Raw genomic sequence first — 23,437 nt, 5'->3', positions numbered from 1 at the left:
TAGGGATAGTTCACAGAAAAATTTAAATTCACTCATCTACTCACCACTATGCCGATGGCGGGATGTTGATTCAGGGGTAAACAGTGTGGCAACCAAATCCAATACAATTGAAGTGAAATGGGGTTTAAATGGGGCGATTCTTCAAACGTAAGAAAACAACAGAAAAAACAAACAGAAAATGCCTCCAAACAGTTCCTGTGGTGTCATGCACGTCCATGTTTTGTGGACTCAAACACTTCACCCACCCCTCCATCGGCATAGGGGTGTGTAGAAAATGAGTGAATTTTAATTTTTGGGTGAACTATCCCTTTAAGCTGATGGAACAGACGACCTATACAGTATGTGCTCGTGTTTCACAGGACAGTATTGATCCATCACATGCATAAAGTTATAGCTTAAGAGGACATTTTTGGCAAAATACACGAACTCACTGTCTTATTGAGGGTGAGATGAGGGAATCAACGCCACGTGTCCCATATTGCATTACAGGGTTTTTATTTTTTCAACATGAGCCCTGTGTTCATAAATGTAGGTGTGTAAATGAATGGTACTTACAAAAAAACTTTGGAATCATTGGAGTAGATCCTCTCCGCTGGCAGCCACATCACAGCAGCATTGGTTACAATGTAATCTTATGGGGCAACTGCGACAATCCAAGAAATATATTTTTTTCTGTCAACACATAAGATGTCCTGTTCAACACTCAACCCAGCTTGTGTATGTGGGGACATGTTTGAACTTTTCACTCTCACCAGCTCTGGGGAGAAAATACCCAGAGGACTGGAAGACATTCTCTTTAAAGGCCTCGTCATGTTTCCCTGTGATGTCCCCTCCAAAAAGACTGAACACATCCAGACTGCTCCGCACACAGACAGCAGTGTGATGCGAGTGTTCCTCGGTTCTTCTGTCCACAGGCACCGTCTGTGTGCTGTCTATCTCTGTGCATGTCGGCAGCCAACTAACGACAAATGAACCACTGGGGGGTAAAGGCCAGTATTGTGGGGCTTCCAGAGTAGACAGCAGATATCCAGGCCAAGAATCCACTTTCCATTCGCTGTACACGGTTCACAGTTGGAATAGTTTCTCCTCACTAAACACAAACTGGTGTTTTAGGTCCAGACGAGATTTTGACTAATCTCTATTAACAGCTATATTGCGTCAAATGATTGAAGATGAATTAAAAAGCTGATGTATCTCTGTCAACGTGTGTCTACCGCCTCTGACTGTTTACCTGTATGGAACCAAAGCCCATTGGTCAAAGTAAGAACGGAAACCACTCGGAGTCATCGTTGCCACTGGACACATCAAAAGCTTTTAGCAGGGGAGTTCCCCTCAGTGGTGACGGAGACCACACGCATCCTTCCTGGTTTAGAAGAAGATTATCAAAATACGATGAATTTTTGAAATGAACTGAAGGATGCTATCAAATCAGCAAAGAAAGATTCAGATCTCTGACGTCACACTGGCTAATGTTAAGCTGTGTGTTACCAGCGGACATTAATGCAGCTATAACAACCTGACATCATTTCTGTAATGATATGCTGTGGCCAGGGCTTTTTGCTGCTGCAGCTCCCTCCATCACCACAGCCTCCTCCTTGGGTTATATGTTTATAGTTTTGTTCAGTGTCGGGATGGAGAAAAGCAAATTTACTGCATCAGTGTACTTAGTTTTCATGTATCTGTGATTAAGTAGATGTATTTTCAGGTACTTTTCACTTTTACTTCACTACATATATCAACAAACATCTGTTCTTTCTACTCCACTAGATTTTTACTCAGTGTTACGTTACCTCCTAACATTATTTGACATATCTTTAAGACTCATCAATAATGAGAGGAGAACTGGTCCAATCAGAGCGGACAGGTAGACCCCGCCTCCTGCAGCAGTGGCATCACTGGTGAAGGAAGACGGAAAATGGATACGGAAGTCCTGAAGACTCAGCCACGAGGATGCAGTAGGATTCACTCAGCAAGTACTTTTACTTTTAATACCTAAGTATATTTGAAAGCAAATACTTACATTTTTGTCTCTTTATTTGTACATTTACTAAAATGTTTGAGTACTTCCTCCACCACTGGTTGCGTTGCTTTAACTAAGATGTAATGTTCATGTACTGTACGTCTGTCTTTTATGTAACTGTATAACCATTTGATATATACAATGAAGACTTATTTAGCAGTAGAGCTTGAAGCATGAAGCAACCCAACAGTGTTTTGGTGCTGTTACATCATATTTGGGGTTTAGTAGGAAAGCATTTAAATGTTTTCTCTCTGCTTCACACACACACACACACACACACACACACACTGGTCAGCCTTTTCTCAAGCTACTTCAGCTGTTAATAACCAGTTGTTTGCCTGGTTCAGGGATAAACATACAGTACAGGCTTCCATTTTAAGCAGGGCAGTCCACCTCCCCTCATCCTCATCACTTTAGAGCCACTATCTCCTCTTAGTCCAACACAGTCCCCCTCTCTATGATCCAGATTAGATCACAGGCTCGGCACGCTGGCTGTCATGTCGGCAGCCCCAGCTATCCATTATAGTCCACCTTCTCCTGGTGCCACAGGTGGCTGCTCCAATAACAGCCCACCTCTAACCCAGATAGGAGACGGCCGAGAGAAATGAGATGGAAACGCAGCAAAGCTTCTCCCTCCCGCTGCAGTCACACACTGCAGCATGTGCAGAGCTGCTAAATACGGGGCGTAGGCTTTCGCTGCGTCTTATTCTCACTGGATTGTTTAAACTACCCAATTATTCCCGAGCCTCGTGAGGGGTGACCCACACTGCTCTGCTGTCCCAGGTGGGGGAGAGGAAGTAGGGCTCATTATGACAAGGTGGAGGTGGAGGTGGGGTTTCCTCCAGCGTGGCCAAGGTTTCATCAGCAGGGCTGCAGGTTCAAATGGAGCAAAGGTGCACGAGGAATGGACGGAGAAGAAGGGTGGGAAACGCCCAGAGATGAGACATGGCTCAAAGCTAGAACACCGGATCACGTCACATGACATAACAGGGTCTGTTTAGTACATCTCAACGAACATACAGAAAAATTCTGCTTAAAATGATGATGATGATAATTGTTATAAAAGTATTGATGACAGGGTTTTGTCTTAGCACTTGCAAAAGATTTAAAATTACAAGCAAACATTTTTTTGTTTCACAAGAATTGCACATTATAGATTGCACATTTGACAGTATTTTTTACGTTTTGATGATTTTATTTATTTATTCAAAACCTCCACAGTTACTGTTTGTTGTTTGGTTCATTTGTAAGCAGGATTACACAATAACAAGAAAACAGATTTCCACAAAACTTAAAAGAAGGATCTGGATCAGGGTCCGAGTTTTTCTTTTGACTTTCCCTGACATCATGAGATAAGGCGTGGTTTTCCCCTGAATAATTTCACTTGAATTTAAGGAATATGTTGGGCCTTGGTGGAGGGATGAGCTCTACTGATATAATGCCATTTAAAGTAGGCTTTTAGTGTAGATGTATATTGATATACAGCATTACATTATAAACTTTGCTTGTATTTATCCCTTTGCTTGAGCTTTTTAATTTCATATTTGCAAAGTCTTCATGGTGGAGGGTTCTTTGTAGATCAATGTAAAAAAAAAAAAAAGGCTTATTTAATACCACTTTTATTTAGTGTTGCAAAACTAGTAAACTCGGAAACTTCTAAGTGGATGTGAATACTTCACTGAACTGTATATTGTTAGTCCACCTGCACTTAAACACATTGTCACAGTTACCATGATGTCTTGGAGACGTACCCTAACCCCAACCAACTAAACCCAACACTTAAACCATCAAAACTAATTGCCTAGCCCTTGCCATAACCCTGACTTTAACCCAAACCTATTTCTAAACCTACAAGTCTCAAACAGCTCTTTAAAAGTGGGTCAGAAAGTGAGGACCAGCCAAGATGTCCTCACTCCATAGGTTCAAGGCTAAAAATGGTCCTCACAGAGATATCTGTACAACTACAGACACACACACACGGAAGACTAATACAATCAAAGAGAGATAATCAGCTCCCAGAGAACAGAGCACTGCCAAACAGGAGAATTGAGCATTTGTTATTGTTGCTCTGGTGGCAGATGATTCCAATGGGAAACCTGTCCCCCAGCTGACCCTGGTAATAGGAGTCATTCAGCAGTTTCCTAATTTATCTGAACGTTCTAACAGGAAAGTGATGCGAGACAAAGGAGGGGGGGGGCAGCATATCAATTTAGGGATGTGGGTGGGCGGGCGCGGTTTCTGCTAAAGGCAACACTTTGGAATACATTACCGTCATGATTCATTTGATGCTCATGGTGGTTTGTGATTCATACGTGTAAACAGCTGAAGTAGATGATGGTGAAAAGCCACCGAGTTCTGAGGCAGAACGTTCCTGTCGCACTTGCTGCGAATCACAGGCTGACGAAACAAGCTGTGTAAAATCAGTCTGTTCCACTTCAGTTGTTGGGGTCATGTTCACACTGCTGAGTCCGTGTTTCTCCACCAGATCTGCTTTCTTTACTGGTTTAGGTTTTTCATTATTCATCAACCCTCAACATGTGGTGTTTTGACAATAACCGCTTGCTTTGGATTTTTAAACCAGCTCCACTAGTTCAGCTCTTTCTTTCAATACCTCTATACTTGCGCTTCCTTTTTGCTTCCATGTTAAATAAACGTATTTTCAAAATTCAAATACATATTTATTATTTCCATCTGTTGACTGGAGGCATCACATGTAGTAAAGAATATAACCTAGACCTATGGAAATCAAATAAAAAATCTATGTAAATCATTGTAAATACCCCACTTAGGCAAGTGTTTTATATTGTAATGATGCCATTTCATGATATCATGGCCTCATTCATACAAAATGTCATAATCTTCTTTCTGTGGACATTTTGCGATTTGTTGTTCCCAAAGTTCAGACTAAAATGGGAAAGAAAGCTTTGAGGTTTTCAACACCTAAAGCATGGAATTGTATTACTACATTATATGACATCATTTTCTGGCTTTATAGTGACATCATTCCCACCTAATGATCATTTTTGGTCCACATAAACTTTAGGTTGTGTCTAGAGTCCTGTAGGACGCAAAGATCCCTGGAACTACCTATGACGTCATTCATCTGACATGATGTCACTCATCAAATCAAGTCATGCAATTGGGAATTATTTTCTTATCAGCACATGCTTTAGATCGTCTCTCAAGCTTGAATATTTGTGGAGATTATTTTTTTTCACCTTGACTTGTGTACTGTGTTTATTGACAGCAGCAGCAGCAGCCTTGAGTTGGTTGACTTCAGCATCGTTGTTGCTCCAGGGACCAGGAGCTCATTCTGGTAACAGTTGTTGACCTTTGTAGTTGAAGTGGCTGAAAGGTGAAAGGGCCGGAACAGCATCATGTTCAAGAAGAGGTTATGAAATCAAATATGACATGAAATAAAAGTGTAGCTGGGGAAAATGCCTTCGAGAAATATTAAGACATAAAAAAGAAATTGCTATTTGAGTAAAAAAAAACATGAAATGAATCAAATAAATATTAAACTGTTATTAATAACTTGATTAAGTAATTCAAACTGAGTTGTTATTAAGTATTCATACTAATAAATAAATACTGTAATTATTGCATTATTTATTTCATTATTAAATTCTGGGCACTTTTGGGCAGCATAGTATATAATATTATACAGGTAGGTAATTTTGTATAAATAATATTTTGTTTAAACATTGATACACCTCTCCATTTAAGATAGACACCATTTTTTCTAATGAAAGTTAAGGGTTAAGGCCAGAGGATGTTGCACCTTGTACAGATTGAGTCCTATACAAACTGTGTTTTGTGAATATGGGCATTACAAATGAAAATTGATTCTATTAGAGAATAATTGATAGAATCAAGGAAATAAAAAGATGATTTTCACAATGTCACCCTGAACCGGATCTCTGATCTGAGCAAAGCATCACCCAGCTTTGCCAAGGCTTCGCTTATATCATGATGACATGACACTTATTAGAAGCCTTCTCTTTTTCTTCTCGCTGCACGGCTGGTTCTTTTCATCTCTTCATGACAGCTCTGGGATCCTGGGTGAACAACCAACAGAGGCAGGAGACGGAGCGGAGGGGAGACAAGCAGTAGGAGGGAAGGGATGAGGGGAGGGGGAGGGCGGGAGGGGCTGGAGATGCTGACTCACTCTGGTGTGGGGGCTTTGGTGGCGCAGAGGGGCACTGAATCATCTGTTGCCTTATTGAATGTTTCCTGCGTTTGATGTCATTACCGCCCCAGTGATCATCACTTCCGTCATCAGCGTCGTCCCCGAGACTCCAGATTGGAGGCAGGGGAGCGACGGAGGAAGCGTGGAGGCAGACCAGAGGCTAACGGTCTTCTGAGGTAACACAAGGAGAGACTGAACAGAAGGGACATGGCTGCTAGAGGAAAGGACTGTGCTGAATTTCAGATTGCAGAGAGGAGCGACTTACGGGAGATGATTGTACTTTTCGTTTTCTTCGGGGTACAGAGGCAGCATGAAACAGGACGACTGATGCTACTGGATCACTGAGAACGTGTGTGTGTGTGTGTGTGTGTGTGTGTGTGTGTGTGTGTGTGTGTGTGTGTGTGTGGAGACTGACCTTTTTATATACCGTCTATGATTCTGACTGAGAGACCAATACATTATTCGTTGCTGCGCAGGAATTCCACATTGAGCCAACACGTAATAAAATGACAGCAGAGGTTTTACTGAAGTAATTTCTATTTTAATTACAAATGAACCACATTTCAACCCAAACTTTTTTTTAACCTTCAATGTGCCATGCATACAAAATCAAAGTCAGTGTCCACCTGTTAGTGCCCAATAAAGTTTTCTATTTGTCAGGGGTAGATATCAAAGTCTTTCTCTTGTGCAATCAATATTCACAGATATGTACATTCAAATTAGTCAGCTTCAAAAATCAAGTATCCTCGCGAAAAAGAGAAACCAACATTAAAAGTAAAAAGTTACAAAAAACTTTCAAATGAAACAATATATTTCTCTTTAAAATAGAATTAATAACTATTTCCACTAACATGAGTTAAATTATGATTGCTTCATTTTTAACCATAGGCACGTTGTAGATAGGCGAGGCGTCGTAGAAGCCAAATGGAGGAAATGTATGTCTTCCTCTTTCCTCACTGCAGCTGATGTTTGTGTAAACAAAACCACTGAGCTATCGTACGGTCCTTGTGGGGACCAGTTCAAAATTAAAAGTAAAAAATAAAAATAAATTAAAAGAAAAAACAAGCAGAACGATGTCTAATGGTTTCCCTCTGCTCCAGCTTCACGCAGGGTCGCAATGTGATAAGTGATGAACAGAGACTCTCATGGCTCACAATGATTGGTTTCTTTGGTATAAAACCACCATGACCTCCCACGGCTATAATAACTACTTCATCTGGAACTGATGCAGTAATGATTGGAAAACAAAACCGAATTAACTCACCCTCTTTCAAACTGGGGTTTCGATTTACCAACGAGACAAAACCGGACGCCTCCTTCACGTGAAATGGCTGTACATGTGAGCGATGCAGATGTGGCCACAGCTGGATCTCAGCTTTGTCACATGTGCAGTCAATGTGATGCGACGCAAAAGTCACATTCGTCATCTAAGGAAGCGTCACACAGATTATTTGTGTGATAACAACAGATGAGGTAAATCAGTATCTAAGAATCAACCTTCGGCCTACCAAACATTAGTCACGATAGTGGTGAGTAAGTGGAATAAGTGTCTATTTTACAGTCACTTTTTCTTCAATTCTTGACAAAGATGCGAGTGTCCATCTGTGTATTAGTGGGAAACACAACTTTGTAACAGGTATTTGTGTTTTTCTTGAATTCTTAACGACACACAAGGTTTGACGGAACCGATGTATAATTCAGCTTTGCGTTAACTGCTGTGAAAAAACCGTGACGCTTAACTGCTGAAACTTATATATTGAATAAAATAATAACAGGGAATAAACTAATCTGTGGATAAAACCGTAAATTCTGGATGTCCCAATAACAATGTTGAGGTTATTTATTCCCATGAACATTTGGCATCATTGCCTCTCATTCACTTATGTAATGGAGTTATGAGATATTGATAAGAGTAATGGAGAGGAATGCATTGCAATAGTGGTTTCCCTCAGCTCAGATGTTAATTGTCATCCTATGCAAAGATTATGGCTAAATGAGTATCATCTTCATCCTTTTCTATCCGTTTGAAAGTGGGGCTTAGTTTGCAATACAAGTTTAGGATATTTCCCTCTTTCTTTGCAATGGCAGCCCTGTAAAATACCTGTCTGTTTGTCTGAAAAGCAAAAGGAGAGTGTGAGAAGGCGAGTGGGACAAACAGCTTAAAAGGACAGAAGGACGGAAGGGAGGAAGGGAGGAAGGAGCAGAATGAGCTTGTAGGTCAGTACTTTCTCCCTGTGGTGACTAATGAGACTCCACTGTCCTGGACAGTATTTTTAGGATGCTCTACATGTCCGCCGAGACACGCAAGTTGCCAAGGTGACCTGTTTTGGGTGTGATCAACTATGTAAACCGAAATGGATGCTGATAAGGGGTTGGGGAAGAAAAAAGGTTGTGAAGGTTGCAAATTTGGCACACCTCATGTCCTCAAGCATGGCATCTTCAAGTAAAAACGTAAAAAACTAAACAAAAGAGATATTGTTCCTGTTCCAGTGAATGGACATGCTGATAAACTGGACTCATCTAAGGCAAAAAGGATTGTGAGTAAGAGTGGAAAGTGCTCTGCGAGTCCCCCCCTCCCTCACCACCATATGTCCACAGTGCTTCAGTGAGTTAGAGGCGTGGAGGGCGGGGGTCCTGTTAGAGGGTAAGCACTGGGTGGTCAGAGAGGTTTTCCTCCCTCGCCTCTCTGTTCCTTGTTCGGAGCGAACGTGTCCCCTACAGGTCGCTGTCCTCGTTCCTCTCAGCAGATCCCTCTCAGGGGGACATGGTGAGTAGCTTGGTAGATTTATTGGGGTAATTTATAGCCAGGCTGATGGCAGCAATGTTCTTCAGAGCCTAAACAATAAGGGGGGAAAAGGTGCATCAGTAAGTGAATGAAATACAGAAGAATGAATGCAGGGAGAAAGAATCGAAGAGTTTGACGTTATGAATTGAAAGCTCGTTTTTCATCTGCGCTGTGCTCTGCATGTTGAGTGATGATAAAAAGGCAAACTGAGGGTGAATAAATGGTGCAAGGACGTCTGTGTGGTTTGTTTCACCTTATTAAATAGCTAAGTGCTTAAACACCTGCGCTGCTTTTCAGTGGATTTGTTTGCTTCACTGACATCTGTTCACCTGGAGCTGCAGGTTGGTGACATCAGTCATTTGGTCGTTGTTTGCGGCGATTGGCGAGTGCTTCTACCAGCTCAACATCGCATTTTCATACAGCACTTCGATCCAAGATGAACAGTCTCACTTTACACCAGTTTACCAGAGAAGGAACCATTAATATCACCCTCACACAACAAATATCTAAATGTTACACACGATATTGAGTTAAATGATTTGATTCTTAATTCAGTGCATTGAAAATAGCTGCTGTTAAATCTTTACAGAGAATCCAGTTCCAATCACTCTTGTTATAGTTAGCTAAGAATAAACAGCAGGCTTGTCATTCATTTGTCTAATGTTTGATGCTGACCAAATTATGTGCAGTGAAATGACCCAAAGTTGTTTGAATTAGTTTCTGGTTTTTATGTTCCTTTATCTGCATCTTCACTTTTGGTTCTTTTCCGATAATTTTAATCACTTTAAAAGGTTTAGTGAGTAGGATTTAGGAGAAAGGGATCAATTGGCAGAAATTGAATAAAAAATAATCCTAGTCATGTTTTCACTAGTGTGTTTCATCTAAACTGTATAAATTGTTGTTTTCTTTACCCTAGAATGGGCCATTTATATTTAAATACTTTATATTTACGTCAGGAGCGGGTCCTCTCTATGGAGGCTGCCATGTTTTTTTTACAGTCGACCAAACTGGACAAACTAAACACCTTTTGAGTTTTTATAACAACTCAAGGTGACCACAGGTTCTCCTTCCTGTCTGGAAGGGGAGGGTGAGGTGAGGGGTATTCAGCTGCAACATGCTACTTCACCACTAGATGTCACTAAATTCTACACACTGAACCTTTAAAATTTAGACCCACGTAAAAAGTACACTTCGCCCACTGATTTCTTTGACCCCGTTCAGACCTGGTATTCACATCCATCCTGAGTGATCCGTTGAAAAGTGGTCAGCGCTACGTTCAGGTCTGAAGGCAACCAAATGTATCCTGAGATCCGATCACTCACATCACATCCAGAGGTGCTCTGGGTAACATGTGGTCACATAATTTTTTCGCAAAGCGTCCTTGGCCACATATAAAGGACCGCCTTCTGAGCTGACGTCTCTGACCCTCTAGTTTAAACTTATTTTACTCTTCTAAGTGACCAAAAAAGATTTGTTAATAGCCACCACCACCATATCAACACTGATCACCACTGATTGATACTTTTCTTAAAGGTTCAGTGTGTAGAATTTAGTGACATCTAGTGGTGAAGTTGCATGTTGCATGTTGCACTCGAATACCCCTCGCCTCACCCTCCCCTTCCAAACAAGAACATTCATTAATTCATTCAGTCCCTCTTGACTCTGCTCACTTGCCTCCTCCCTCTATCTCTCTCCCGTTCGATTGTGCGTGCATATAGAGAGGGGAAGTGAGATCCGATGACAAGTGTTAACAGGAGACACATTCAAGACACATTTTAATGTCTGGCATGAACAGGAAATTTAACACTGACCACTTGTGACCAATTCTCTCAGGATGGATGTTAACTTTTAGGCTTGTGTGGTGTCATTCAAGTATCTGCAAACATTCATATTCGACTCGAAACAAGGTCATTTCCACCGTGTTTTATGCCTAAAAGTCCTTTAGCATTTCTGACAGTCCCTGAATGCACCTCGTCGGAAGATATCAGCAGACATTAATGCTTTAAAACACGGTGTGAATGACCTTGTTTGGAGTCGAATATGAATGTCGGGGCTTGTGGACACTTGGATGAAACCACAGGAGCAGTATGGAGGCATGTTATGTTTTTTTTTTACGTCTGAAGTTGTATTGGATTCGGCTGCTACGCTGTTTACCCCTGAAACACTTCACCCACCCCTCCATCGGCATAGGGGTGAATAGGTAATGTGTGAATTATCATTTTTGGGTGAACTATTCTTTAAACAGGGCCCTAGACACTAAAAGCTCTGATACAGCTCCAGGTAAGGACAGCTTTGAAAGATTTTCTTCTAATACTTTAAGACCGGCCAAATTATTCTTGGACTGTACAACACTGTTATCACAATAGTTTTGACTCCTGCCAAGTCACCTATGGTTTAGTTTTCAACCTGACTGGTATTAGGTAACTGCTCAACAGAACCACCCACAGTGTTTTTTCCACCACATCCTCTGCTCCTTTAGGTTCCTCTGCTGTGTTTACAGGGTCCAGACAAGAGTACAGAGCTGTGGCTCTCGCTGCCACGAATGCTAATGGCCTGTAATTACCAAATACATTAGTCCTGAGTGCTGCCCACACATTCAAAACAAGGGGAGGGGGAGTGCCAGAGGATCTGCTGGGTGTCAACAGCTTGGTGATTCACTAGCAGGAGAGACTCCAGCCACTAGCTGACTCACAGCCACTGAGGACCGTTCAATCAATGGGACTGCGTGGATAAGAAAGAAAGTTGCATAATATCACGGCATCTCTAGGTTCATAGATACTTTATCTGAGCTTTTATACACATCAGATAACAATTCACAACTGAAAATCATCAAAGTTGACCTGAGGGAGCCTGGAAGCTGGGAGGACTTCAATTTATCAAGGCACAAATGGTTATTCAGTGAAACAAAACAAACAAGGTGTAGAAGTCTTACCATTGCAGTCTGATTGAGGAGCTGCTCGTCAGTGGTCATGGCTAATAAGTACTCCTTGAGGATGCCCTGTGCCTGAGAAACAAGTCAAAGGTTGGAAATGAATAATGCTTCTTCCGCAACATCACAATTACAGATTCACCTCACACGCCAGATGAATAGAGCTAACTTCCCGAGACACAAGACCAGCTTACATAAGAGATGAATTCACTTATAAATGAGGCCTGGTTCCCTCGCAACTCTTCATCTCCATCTCAGCATTAAATTGAGCTGTGGAATGTTGGAAAAGTAATTTGAAATTATAAACAAACTGAAAAATTCTTCCACTGCAGCTCGACGGGAGAGACGTACCTCTGGTTACATAACCACGAGGAGGTTGGGGAATACAGATAAGAATATAGAGACTACATCGAGGCTTAATGGACTGAGACCGGCCAAATGGAGCTTTTACAGAGCTGAAGACACTGTCCAGAGCCCCCAGGTCACCATCCATCTCAAAACACCCCGAGTGTTTATGCTGGGGAACATCCTAGGACGATTTGTACAGTCAATAGCGCGTGACATACTGTTTTGATTCCTAAATATAACTGTTCACTTCCTGGGGTAGAAAGTGCACTGAATCTCACTTGACGTGGCCTTGATCTTTATGGGCCTGCAAAGAAAAAGCCCTGACGCTGGTATGTGAACAGACACTGGCCACAAAATATTATATATTAAGACCTAATTCGACCACAGAAGGACCGATGATGTGTCCAAACGCTCATGACTTTTACTGCAGTGTCAACACCTCCGCTGTTTGTCAACAGTGCATCTACCCACTTGTCATCACAACATGAGAGCCACCAACTTCAGTCCACACACATCTTTACTCTTTGGGAGGATGTTGACAGATGGTGCTCTGTGTTGTAGGCAGAGCATTGATCCTTACAGCTGATGTGTGGTTTAAATAGTGACTTGTCTCCTCTGTATTAGCCTGTGCTGCCTCATTATTAAATGATGTGAAGAGCTCCTGCAACAGTATAGGGACACTATGTATAGTTAGGGCCCAAGCCACTGACTTCTATTGAAACGGAAGGAATTATTATTAATCAATGAAGCAGCCCCTGCAGCACGTTACCTACATTCCTGAAACATGTAGCATGCTAGGACGTAGAAAAAAAGTCTCTTGGGACTAAAGCCTTAACCCAACAGGTAGAGTCAGCCATATTCAAACTCCTTCTACAGAATCTATCAGATTCACTCCAAAATCACTGTGCGCAATCAAGACACATATGTTTCCTATGACACAGGAAGTTGTTATAACTTCACAGTGCATTCTCAGATCTGCCCCAAAATGCACATGTTTGATAAAAGTCCTGACCTCAATACATGTACATGCCAAGACTCATTGGGTGTGGCAGATGGCTCAATAAGGCCCCCTACAAAATTTCAATGCGTCACGTTTTATCTACACATCTGAAATTTGGTCGGCACATGTAACATGCCCGGACATGAATGGGGGTGCAAGAGCCTGTTCAACGCTGCTTGCAGCTTTAATTTCTCTTGAATCCAGTCTAGATGGTGCATAGCTGACGGACTGCTTGTGTGACACAGTTTGGAATCACATTCACCGGCTTAATTCATGTCCAGCTCACAGCCACTTGCATCCTGAAACAAGGGCAACACCTGCCACAACTCACTGGGACCGTTTCACTGTTATATCTGGAAAAATACAAACAACATTTAGATGGTAAAAATGAAGGAGTAACCTTAACAACCACCATGTGTGCCCTTCTGCTAAACACTACAAAGATTTCATCCACGTATCTCTGAATTTCCCCGTGCTAACACCTTCATCTCTGAATCTTCCGAACTGTGGATGAAAAGCTTGAGTCTTCAACTGAGCACCCAATTCTGAGTACTTTTACTGCCCCCTGGTGGTTGTTGACACACAGGGCTCCATCACGTGCAAGAGTCAGTGGGTGCAGATGGGAACGCAGAATCCATCGTGAATGACAAGTCAGCTCATGTCATTTTATTGTCAGGTCAACAGCCTCAGGCTTTGCGAACCAGACCTGAAGAGCAGGGGAAAAAAACGTTTCTTGCTCCTCTGGGACTGTCTGGTTCAATTGCGTCCACAGATGGGAAACTCCTGGCTGACGGTGCACTAATAATCCTTGAGACATCTCCTAATTAATAATTCAAGACAATTTAGACAGAGAGAGGACCCGTACGCATCATAAAATGGATAGCAGCTCTTCCTCTCCCGAGCAGTCTGAAGGGAGCCAGTGTGGCACTGTGTTGTCTGACAGATGGCAGAGCCAGGCTTTGGCCCCGAGTCCAGCACAGAACAGGTGGGATGAAGCAAAACATGCAAATCTCACAGAGAGAGGAGGAAAGAAAGAGGTCAAAATAAAATGTTGAGTAATAATAGTTTCCCTAAAATAACCTTATTCTGATTGTTATCAAACCAAAAGAAAAAAGAAGAAAATGGACAGGTTGCCTTAAAGGAGAGCAGACTTGAATCCATTTCACCGTTTGCCTACAAAGTCAATAATGTTGTCATCACAAGAGAAAGAACACAACTAAACAAATAGCTTAAATGTCTCTCTGCCACATCTCCAGCCCTAACAACAACACCCATACAGCACCCGATGTGACCTGTTGTATGTCCCAGCCTGCATATGTGCACGTATGTGTGTGCGTGTGTGTGTGCGCATCACTCACAATGGCATGGGCCTCTGCAATAAAGAACAGTTCGGTGAGGGCTCTGTGAAGAGGCAGCAGTACAGTGATGCCGGTGGGATCCTGGCTCAGGCTGTTTTCCATTGACATGAAGAGCTGCCACAGAGGTCGCAGCAGCTTCAGCTCACACACTCTGTTAGTAAAACAACATGGAGAAGCAAAGCTGAAAATGAAACTTTCTTCATTTACTATACATTAGAGGGGTAACAGGTACATAAAAACAGATAAAAACACATATCGATCTCTGTTCTTTCCTATGAGTGAACAATACAGATAAAATACTACAACGTTGTTTTCACAACTGGATGCTGATCTGTCACTGAAAAGTCCTTTCTCAGCGTACGTGAGCTGGAAGTTTTCAATTTCCTCATAAGTTGCACTAATGGCTTCCAAACCACACAAAAAATCCTGCTTATGCTTCCACATCTCAAACTCAAATTGAGCTCAGAAACAGATGAAAGTGAAAAGAGTGTGTTAAACACAAACATCATTCTACACACCTTCAATGTGGATATTTGTGAAACTCAAGTCCTCAAGTTTTTTATTGAACTTTATCTAATTTATCCATCTCACTATTTATTTATACATCTTAGAATGTTTTACAGAAAAAAAATTTGATTCTGTTATATTTATTTATTTATTCAATTATTTACTCCCATACTCATTTACTTCCTCAGACTTTTTTTTCACTTTAAAACATTACTTTTTATCTCTGGATTCACTTACTCCTCTTTTGGTATTTTATTATCTTATCTTTATTTGTTTTTCTCTTATTCCTCATTTCAAATTTATAAGATATACAATAGTGTTTATTTGGTTCCTGTTCCTTTTGTATTGTCTGTGGATGGATGGTATTGTTTTTAATCTGAAAAGCACTTCTATTGAAAAGTGCTAAACAAATAGTGTCTGAATGATAGTGTCTGATTAAATACCAAAGGAAATCTACCATTAGCAAAACACAAAACTTGATTTTCCTATATCGGATGTCCTAAAGTCTTAATTTCACATTTAGTGACGTGTTTGCACAACATTCTTATAAATTGTGTGATGTTGTCATTTGGACCAGACGGTGGCCGAGTCATTCCTCACATATGCAAATTTCTCAACACATCCTTTACCTCGTTTCCGTGGTAACTTCCTCAACCACGGAACTACATGAGGGATTAGTGAAGGCTTTTATGCAAACTCTGTTTGGAGCTGCAATCCTGCACAGCCATGGAAAAACACTGAGGTAAAAATGTGAACAGGATCCTCTTCACCAAGTTCCTTTACTTAGGTTTCAGTGGATGAGCCTGATGCCAAAGTAAAAACCTTTATGCATTTTACTGCTCATGCCCATACATAACAATACAAGTCTATAGATTTAAATGAATTTAAATGGGAAAGAATCAGAAGTAAAGAGATAGAAATGTATAATCAGGTCATGCTTACGTCTGTGATTGACACTGTAGGAGGCGGAGCAACAAGTGAATGGCTTTGAGTCGCTGGTTCCCGGTCTGGCGACAGGCCACGCATACCTGCCACTCCCATATGTCAGCCAGTGGCAGGTGAGTGAGCGCTTGATCATCTGCTAACATTTGCTTCAGTATCTCAAACCCTGAATGAAAGACCAAAAAAAAAAGTGTGAGAGGATGACAACCTGACAACCTCACCAACCTCATTTTGAGGTTAATTTGTATTTTACTTGTGTGGAGTTACTGAAACAGCTTAGCACAAAATATAAAGGTGTGTACATGTTCTAATGTAAAGTACCTGTCTGGAATCGTCCTCTGTGACCTCCTGTCACAGTAAACTTGTAGCCCCACTCTGTGTTGCTCATGTCCGACATAAATCTGTAGTACAGGGTATCACCTGAGAGAAACCCACACAGCAGACATATGGTAAAAATGATTTACAACAGTAAACACAACACAGAGACATGAATGACTTTTTTTAAATTTCCTCACCAGGGATCTCAAAATCGGACCATTTCTGAGGGGAGCCACTGAAATTGTGGACATCCTGGAGGAAATCACTGCTGCTGGACATGATGAGCTCATCACAACCTTCCTCTGTGTGGCAGCGCGAGTCAAATTTTACTGAAAGGTAGATCGCTCCTGGGATGTGCACCTTGTCCTGCGAAGACAAAAGATGGACACAAAAAAGTCTATTAACTGACTGAAAAAGGTTGAGTTCAGAATACGAAGACATGATACTTCCTAAGTCAAAGCTCACGATTTACAGACACTGTGCGGTCCAACTGTAAGAACCGACAGCTCACACTGTGCGTTGCTGTCGGCTCCTCCTGACCAGCTCTGGACCAGTGTTTTTGTCAAAGAAGAAGAAGTTAAAGTTTGTTTGCTAACTATGCTAACAAGGGAGAAACATGCTGTCTTGATCCTGTGCGTCACTCTGTGTGCCGACACATCTAAAACAAACTCAGCATAGGGACACTGGAAGATTTGGGTATTTTGAAGAACGAGGCTACTTTATTGTAAATTAATCACAAGCTACACTCTGATTACAGAATTGTAACTTCCCCTTTATCGCCTTTTTCTTGCGGTGCAAATATGTATAGCTATAAACTACATTTCCAACTATTGTGTTTGGCCATTTCACGCAAAAGCAGTTAGGGAAAAGGTGCTGATTTTGAGGGAAGCGGACAATTCTGACATGTCAAAATTTGGGGGGCATCTGATTGGTCCTCGCAACCCCTTGTACACTGCAAGACAAATGACGCACAACAAAGCTGAAAACCTATACTTAGTCGCGCGACTGAGAAATCACGTAAAATCGCAGTGTGTGTCCGGCTTTAGTCTGAACTAATGCCATCTGTAGTTACACAACCGCCATTCTGTAGACAGCTCAAAGGCTGATTTTGAGAAAATAGAATAATGACAGTGACGTGCGACATTTACTCACCTCAAAGTTGGTATTGTTGTCATATGGGTGTTTTGACTCTCTGACCTGCACGGCCATACCTGGCTCCTCCATGAACTGGCAAGCAGTGAGCGAGAGACTGCACAGCATACTCTGCCTGCAACCTTTCAGCACCCTCTGGAGAATCTGAACAATAACAGAATATCCCCATCACATGAATCCACAAAACACCTACAATGTATCATATGTGCATATCATATTTTGTATCATTTGCATACAACACAAACTTTTATTTGCCAACGGGAGGTCAAACTCCTACCTTCTCCCAGAGCGGCCTCTCCTCCAGCTGCATCAACATGTCCAGGATGTAGGCCATGTGTGAGGCGCCGTTCAGTTCCAGGGCCTCCTCACTCAGTGCCATCTCTGCAGGCCAGTCAGCCAGCAGCGAGGCCAGCACGTGGCGGGCGTACAACGTCGCGATGGCCTGGTTGACTTTCACCAGATACTGACGAACTGCCCGATTGCTGCGCACATCCAGTTCCTTGTGCAAAAGAGCTGAGCTTTTGGTGCGCCTCTGTTTGGCGTAGCTGAGCTGCAAGTCGCTTTCTGAATTGGTGATGAGCTTCTGGGCCACGACGTTGACTTCCTCTGTGGCCTTTTCACAGTAACTGGGTTTAGACTGAGGGATGAGAACAATGATTAAGATACGCAAAGAAACTGACGCATGAAAAACATCTCCAAACCTTCTCTCATTCGATCTTATCTTTTCTTGTCATGGTTCGTACATATGTAATGATCCAAACAACCATTCCTGATCAACAAGCAAAGCACTGACTGAATTCAATTTTCAATGTTATTTGTATAATGCAAATCATAATATCCATTATCTCAAGGCACTTTACATAGAAGGTCAAGACCTTAAAATCAAAACTGAAAAACTGTGTAATGTAATTAGCTGCTCAAGGTGTTTTCTATTTAAAAGCATATAACACTCACCACGCAGGACACCACAATCATATCAGTGTCCACAGCCTTGGTGTTCCTCTCCTCAGAGCTCGGCCGCCTGTTGGGCTGCCACTTCTGAGCCAGCGTACGGATTGTCTCGTCTGTTTTTATCTCTTCTCCATCAAATCTGACAATATCACAAAGGCACAATGCAAACAATGTAGCCTGGTTTGGATTCAACTGGCCATGGTGGATCATATACAGAAATGAGAGTATATTAGAAAGAAAATCTCCTAGTGGAGAATGATGCTGACCTCTTCTGCACCTCTAGGAAGAAAGAGTCGGTTCTTTTCATCTGCAACTCATACATAGCTCGCAGGATGGGCAGAGGGGCGTTTAAGGCATCATGGGTGATCTGTGTTGACAAAAAAAGGGACTTTGGATTATTATATTATAATTATATTATATTTACCTGCACGTAGTTCAAACAGTATCCCTCATCACCTGGAAGCAAATCTTTGTCTCCTCATCGAGACCCTCCAAGGGGTCGGGCCTGTTGACGTCAGTTTCATCGGCGCAGCAGCTGGAGTGATCCGAGTCGTGCTCCTTGTCCTGCTCTCTTTGGTCTCGCTCGGGGTCCTGAGCCATGGAGTGGATCTCCCTCTTCGATGAGTAGAGCATGATGGAGAGGATCTCTAGATCTCGCAGCAACCACAGCTTGCTAAAGCCCGTCCCCTTGCTGCACTTCCTCACCAGCAGCTGAGTCAGTCCTGACTGCTGGATGGCCTCCTGAGCTTCCTCCACTCCGTGCTTCTAAAGAGGATAACAAGGAATTAGAAAACTTCTTTTAGGATTTTGATCATATATGGCAGTTATTCCTGTGGCAGCTCCAGATATTACCAACCACAGGTCAGATTTTGGAGTGGGGATGAAATACCATATCACACCACAATAGTATATTAATGACCTAAGACTTTGGCTTTTGTGTGTAGCTTGTATTGATTCTCTTGTTGTTGCAATGGAACTAAGTTCATCCCGTCAATGGCTTGGCCTGTTGTTGCTAACTGTATAGGTAACGTTTTTTTGTTTATTTTGCTTGTCTCTATGTTTCGGTCAATGTATTTTGCATGTTTTTTTTGGTCTTTAGTGGCAAACTAGTGTCTACCCCAGGATCAATGAAGTTAATCATAATTATCATATTATATTACCGAAGTCATGGCAGGTACCTTGAGTGTGTTGTAGAGGCCTTTAAGGGCCAAGGACAGGACCCAGGAAGCCTCCACAGCATCAGGAGAGCCATTGTCCAGACTGGTCTGCAGCAGGTGGCTGATGATGGAGGTGAAATGGCTCAGGTAGCGGCTGAGCAGTGTCTTTGGGCATCCCTGGTCCTCTGACTGTCCTGGGAGGCTGGCTGTGGTGGAGTCCTGAGACTGGATGAGTTGGTAGTCCTTCACTATAGAAGAAGGGGAAGCTCAGATACGGCTAACTCCATGTTCATTTCTTAACACTAGCAATGTTATTCTAAGTGCTACTACTACACTAACCTGTTTTTCTCTTGCGTGTCCTAACGTCCACCACTGCAGCATGGTTCTTTTCCGTGAAGTGTTTGAGCAAGATCATGTTGTGCTGTTCATTGGCGTTATCGATAAACACTGTCTGGGTGCCCACACACAGCACCTGACAAACACACACACACACACATATATATAAGTCACAATTGACTTTGGAAAGTCAGGAAGAAGCTTACAACTCCATCCAGCTGTGTGTATTCTACCTACCTCGGGGAAGCCCACCAGCACCAAAAGGGTGAAGAGGTTGGTGCGCTTGAGAATTTGCGGCAGCTGCTGAACACAATGATCAGTGAAGGCAGCGATGACCGGGCTCCACTCAGGACAAGCGTTCAGACTGTGTAAAATATCTGCAACTGTGCACGCCCAATCCAGACCAATACGACTGTGCAAGAAAAGAAAACAACAACAGATGATGGGTTGCAACTGCTTATTCGACACCTGTTAGTAGGACAAACAACTGCAAAAACAAGCTAAGCTGTGAGAGAAAGAGAGATTGGTGTCAGTTCTACATCTGTTAATACATTATTTATCACATATTGTGTTAATGGAGTTTGTAAAATTGAAACAAACACACAAAGTAAAGCAGCATGTCTTCAATTCACACAGGAATTAGGAGAAACAATGGTTACAACATTTCAGTTTCATTAAATATAATATGTATTATTACAGTTGGAACACATGCAGCCTTAGATCAAACAGTTAACTTTTATTGTGCAATTTAACAAAGTAAAAACCACAGTCGTTTCGACAGTGTTGGCAATGATGAAACTGAAGCTAGACCCACATTGTAAATTTCAAAATAACATAACACAACATGAGTTAAGACTATCTATATTACATGACATGATTTTTTTTAAATCCAGAAATGTTCTGGTGCACTGTAGATGACAGAATGGAATGTTAGTGTTAATTTTAATGCTTAGAAGTTGGCTAACTTTGTTTCAAAATTTTGGAAAAAGTGTCAGGATGGTTTATTTGTTTAGTATCATTATAGATGGTGCGACTCTGGTTTCTTTCTTTCTTTTTAATTTTTTTAAGTAATGCTGTCATGTTGTCAATCAATAATTTTAATTTTCAAATTTTCATTTTTTTTTATCAAGGAATGAAAATATCGGTGCAAACCCTCTCTTTAGTATTAATGTCTGCATCTGTGCCATCAAGACAAGTCATCTATACAATGAGAAAAAACCCTGGTATCATCAGGTTTCCTATGTTTTACCTGTCTAAACAGACGGCTCCGAGGCTGAAGAGCAGCTGAGTGGTCCTCCAACCCTCAGTGTCTGAAGTGGCGGCCTCTCCTTGTGTCAGCAACTCGTATTTATCAGCTAGAGCCTCTGTGACGGCAATGTCGGCCTCCATTGGAGGGATTCGGAGCAGCAGCTGACCCAGAAGTCCGAGGGTGAGGTGGTAAGTCTCGTTCAGAGAGCCAGCGTTGGAGATGACTGCTCTGAAAAGCTGTGGCAGGATGGAACTCAGACTGGGCAGACACAGGGTGCAGCCCTGAGGATACAGAAAACACAATGTAAATGTTATTTACAGATACAGTGCATTTAAAATAGTAAATATTGGAGCATTGTGAACATTTCTGCAACATGTGTGTATTTTGGGTACAAAATAATTCAGTTAGTCGGTCGTAAGTGTCGGAAGATTTTGGTGTAATTGTTTAATCTTTACATTTAAAGTCTGTACTAAAAGACATAGGGTGATGTTTTGGCAAATATGGGTGCTAAGATAAGATAAATCCTGCTCTTTTATTTGCCTATTACATATGGAACTATAGCCAGCAGCCAGATAGTTAAGATGTTCATAAAGGTCAACAACAACAAAATGCACCAAACAGCAACTTGATGTATCTCATTTGTTGAATCTGGAGTCTCTGTTGGTTGATCCAAGGTGAAGATGAAACTCTAGGAAAGTTTGTGTGTCCAGATAAGCAATAACATGGTACATAACCAAAACCCATGCTCATTAGTGAGCTTTAAAAAGGTGCTGGTAGGAGGATTTGTCTATTTAAACTAAGCTAAGCTAACTGGCTGCTGGATGCAACTTCATGTATGCGTCTTTCCTAAAATGTCAAACTTGTCCCTCAGTGTGTAACCCATAAAAGCTGGTCTTTGGTTTGACATACTGGTTTGGCTGGTGGCAGCATGGCTGCAAGAAGTCCCAGGATCCTCTCTCTGGAGCATTCTGAAAACACATGCTCCTGGAGGGGAACCTGAGGCAGCCTCTCATCAGTCTCCTTGACAACATCTGATGCTGGGGAGTTGATTGTCCCTGGTCCAGATTCAGAAGCTGAGAGTGATAAAAGAACATATACGGTTGATCCAGACAGCAAAGGGAAAAAAACTGTCTCGATGGATGTAATCTCAGTACTTACGCCGGATAACAGGAGAGAGAGGGTCCTCGCTGGACACAGAGGGTGTCTGGCTAAGACTTGGGGAATCCAAAGTGTTTTTCTCTCCCTCCCCGGTGCTTGGGGGGGACAACACCTCTGGAGGAGCAGGGGGAGGAGAGCCCAACTCCTTTGTCTTTGTTTCCTTGCCTGATGGTTTACTCTGGTGGAGAGATGATGACAACAATTCAGGAGATTGCTATATTGAACTATAGAATACCATTGTATGGAGTTTGTTGTATGCACATTTTGAACACACAAGTTAAAAAAAGTAAATACAATACTGGTACTTGCAAAAGTCGGACACCCCTCTTCAAGCAGAGCACTCAGATCTTGTAAGGCTTTAATTGACTCATTAAGCAGGTCGAGAGCTATTATGAGGATTTGTGACCTGATGACATTTCCACAGCTGATAAATCCTGTGACTCTTCAAACCTTATGGTAACAACCACGGGCTCCGCTAAGCAACTGACTGAGGATCTGACAATGAATTAAGTGATGCCTATAAAGCAGGAGGCTATAAAAAGATATTAAACTGCTTCCAGCTGTTCAAAGCATCATTAAGAGGGAGCAGTTACAGGGAAGCCTGCGGGAGTCAAGAAATATTAAACTGGAAACCGGAGAAAACTCTTAGATGAAGCTGCATATTTGCTGCCAAAGAAAGCAAACAGGATCAACATGGAAGAGTCATCAGGGGGAAACCTGAACTATGATGTCATAAAAAAAATTCAACATCAGAAGTATGCAAAGAAAATTGCAGCGAAGCAGGAAAGAAAGGATTCCATTAAATATCAGCACAGTGACCTGCTGATCCACCAACTCTTGCACTGAACTCCACAATTATAGATTTTTTTATGTGTGCTCTACTTCCTGCAACCATAACGATCCCGCTCAGACCTGGCATTAACATCCATCCTGAGATATCTGATCACAGTGGTGAAGTGGTCGGTGTTAGGTATTCGTGTTCACACTTGATAATAAAATACTTCCTGAATGTATTTCCTGTGACTTGAGATCAAATCT

General features: G+C 42.0%; 1 protein-coding gene across 2 annotated transcripts in view; it reads right to left on the bottom strand.

Moving 5' to 3' along the window:
• Nucleotides 1-6,728: 6,728 nt before the first annotated feature.
• Nucleotides 6,729-23,437, bottom strand: part of zzef1 (zinc finger, ZZ-type with EF hand domain 1) — a 35,880-nt gene continuing 19,171 nt past the window's right edge. Inside the window, exons 38-54 of one of the 2 annotated variants that reach the window (XM_035178236.2) lie at nucleotides 22,400-22,577; nucleotides 22,151-22,314; nucleotides 21,242-21,522; nucleotides 20,230-20,404; nucleotides 19,996-20,128; nucleotides 19,678-19,904; nucleotides 18,956-19,264; nucleotides 18,766-18,866; nucleotides 18,503-18,638; nucleotides 17,826-18,185; nucleotides 17,549-17,692; nucleotides 16,594-16,762; nucleotides 16,400-16,498; nucleotides 16,079-16,244; nucleotides 14,630-14,780; nucleotides 11,927-11,998; nucleotides 6,729-9,044 (exon numbers count right to left, since the gene is read on the bottom strand). In XM_035178236.2, coding sequence (XP_035034127.2) covers nucleotides 8,964-9,044; nucleotides 11,927-11,998; nucleotides 14,630-14,780; nucleotides 16,079-16,244; nucleotides 16,400-16,498; nucleotides 16,594-16,762; nucleotides 17,549-17,692; nucleotides 17,826-18,185; nucleotides 18,503-18,638; nucleotides 18,766-18,866; nucleotides 18,956-19,264; nucleotides 19,678-19,904; nucleotides 19,996-20,128; nucleotides 20,230-20,404; nucleotides 21,242-21,522; nucleotides 22,151-22,314; nucleotides 22,400-22,577 — 2,946 coding nt within the window. In that variant the 3' untranslated portion in view covers nucleotides 6,729-8,963. The remainder of the gene's footprint in view (nucleotides 9,045-11,926; nucleotides 11,999-14,629; nucleotides 14,781-16,078; nucleotides 16,245-16,399; nucleotides 16,499-16,593; nucleotides 16,763-17,548; nucleotides 17,693-17,825; nucleotides 18,186-18,502; nucleotides 18,639-18,765; nucleotides 18,867-18,955; nucleotides 19,265-19,677; nucleotides 19,905-19,995; nucleotides 20,129-20,229; nucleotides 20,405-21,241; nucleotides 21,523-22,150; nucleotides 22,315-22,399; nucleotides 22,578-23,437) is intronic. The other variant, XM_035178237.2, reaches the window with a different exon arrangement.

This window comes from Hippoglossus stenolepis, chromosome 15 (genome assembly GCF_022539355.2).
Source record: "Hippoglossus stenolepis isolate QCI-W04-F060 chromosome 15, HSTE1.2, whole genome shotgun sequence".
NCBI lineage: Eukaryota > Metazoa > Chordata > Actinopteri > Pleuronectiformes > Pleuronectidae > Hippoglossus > Hippoglossus stenolepis.
Note: the sequence above shows the minus strand (reverse complement) of the source record. Positions and strands in the feature narration are given on the sequence as shown.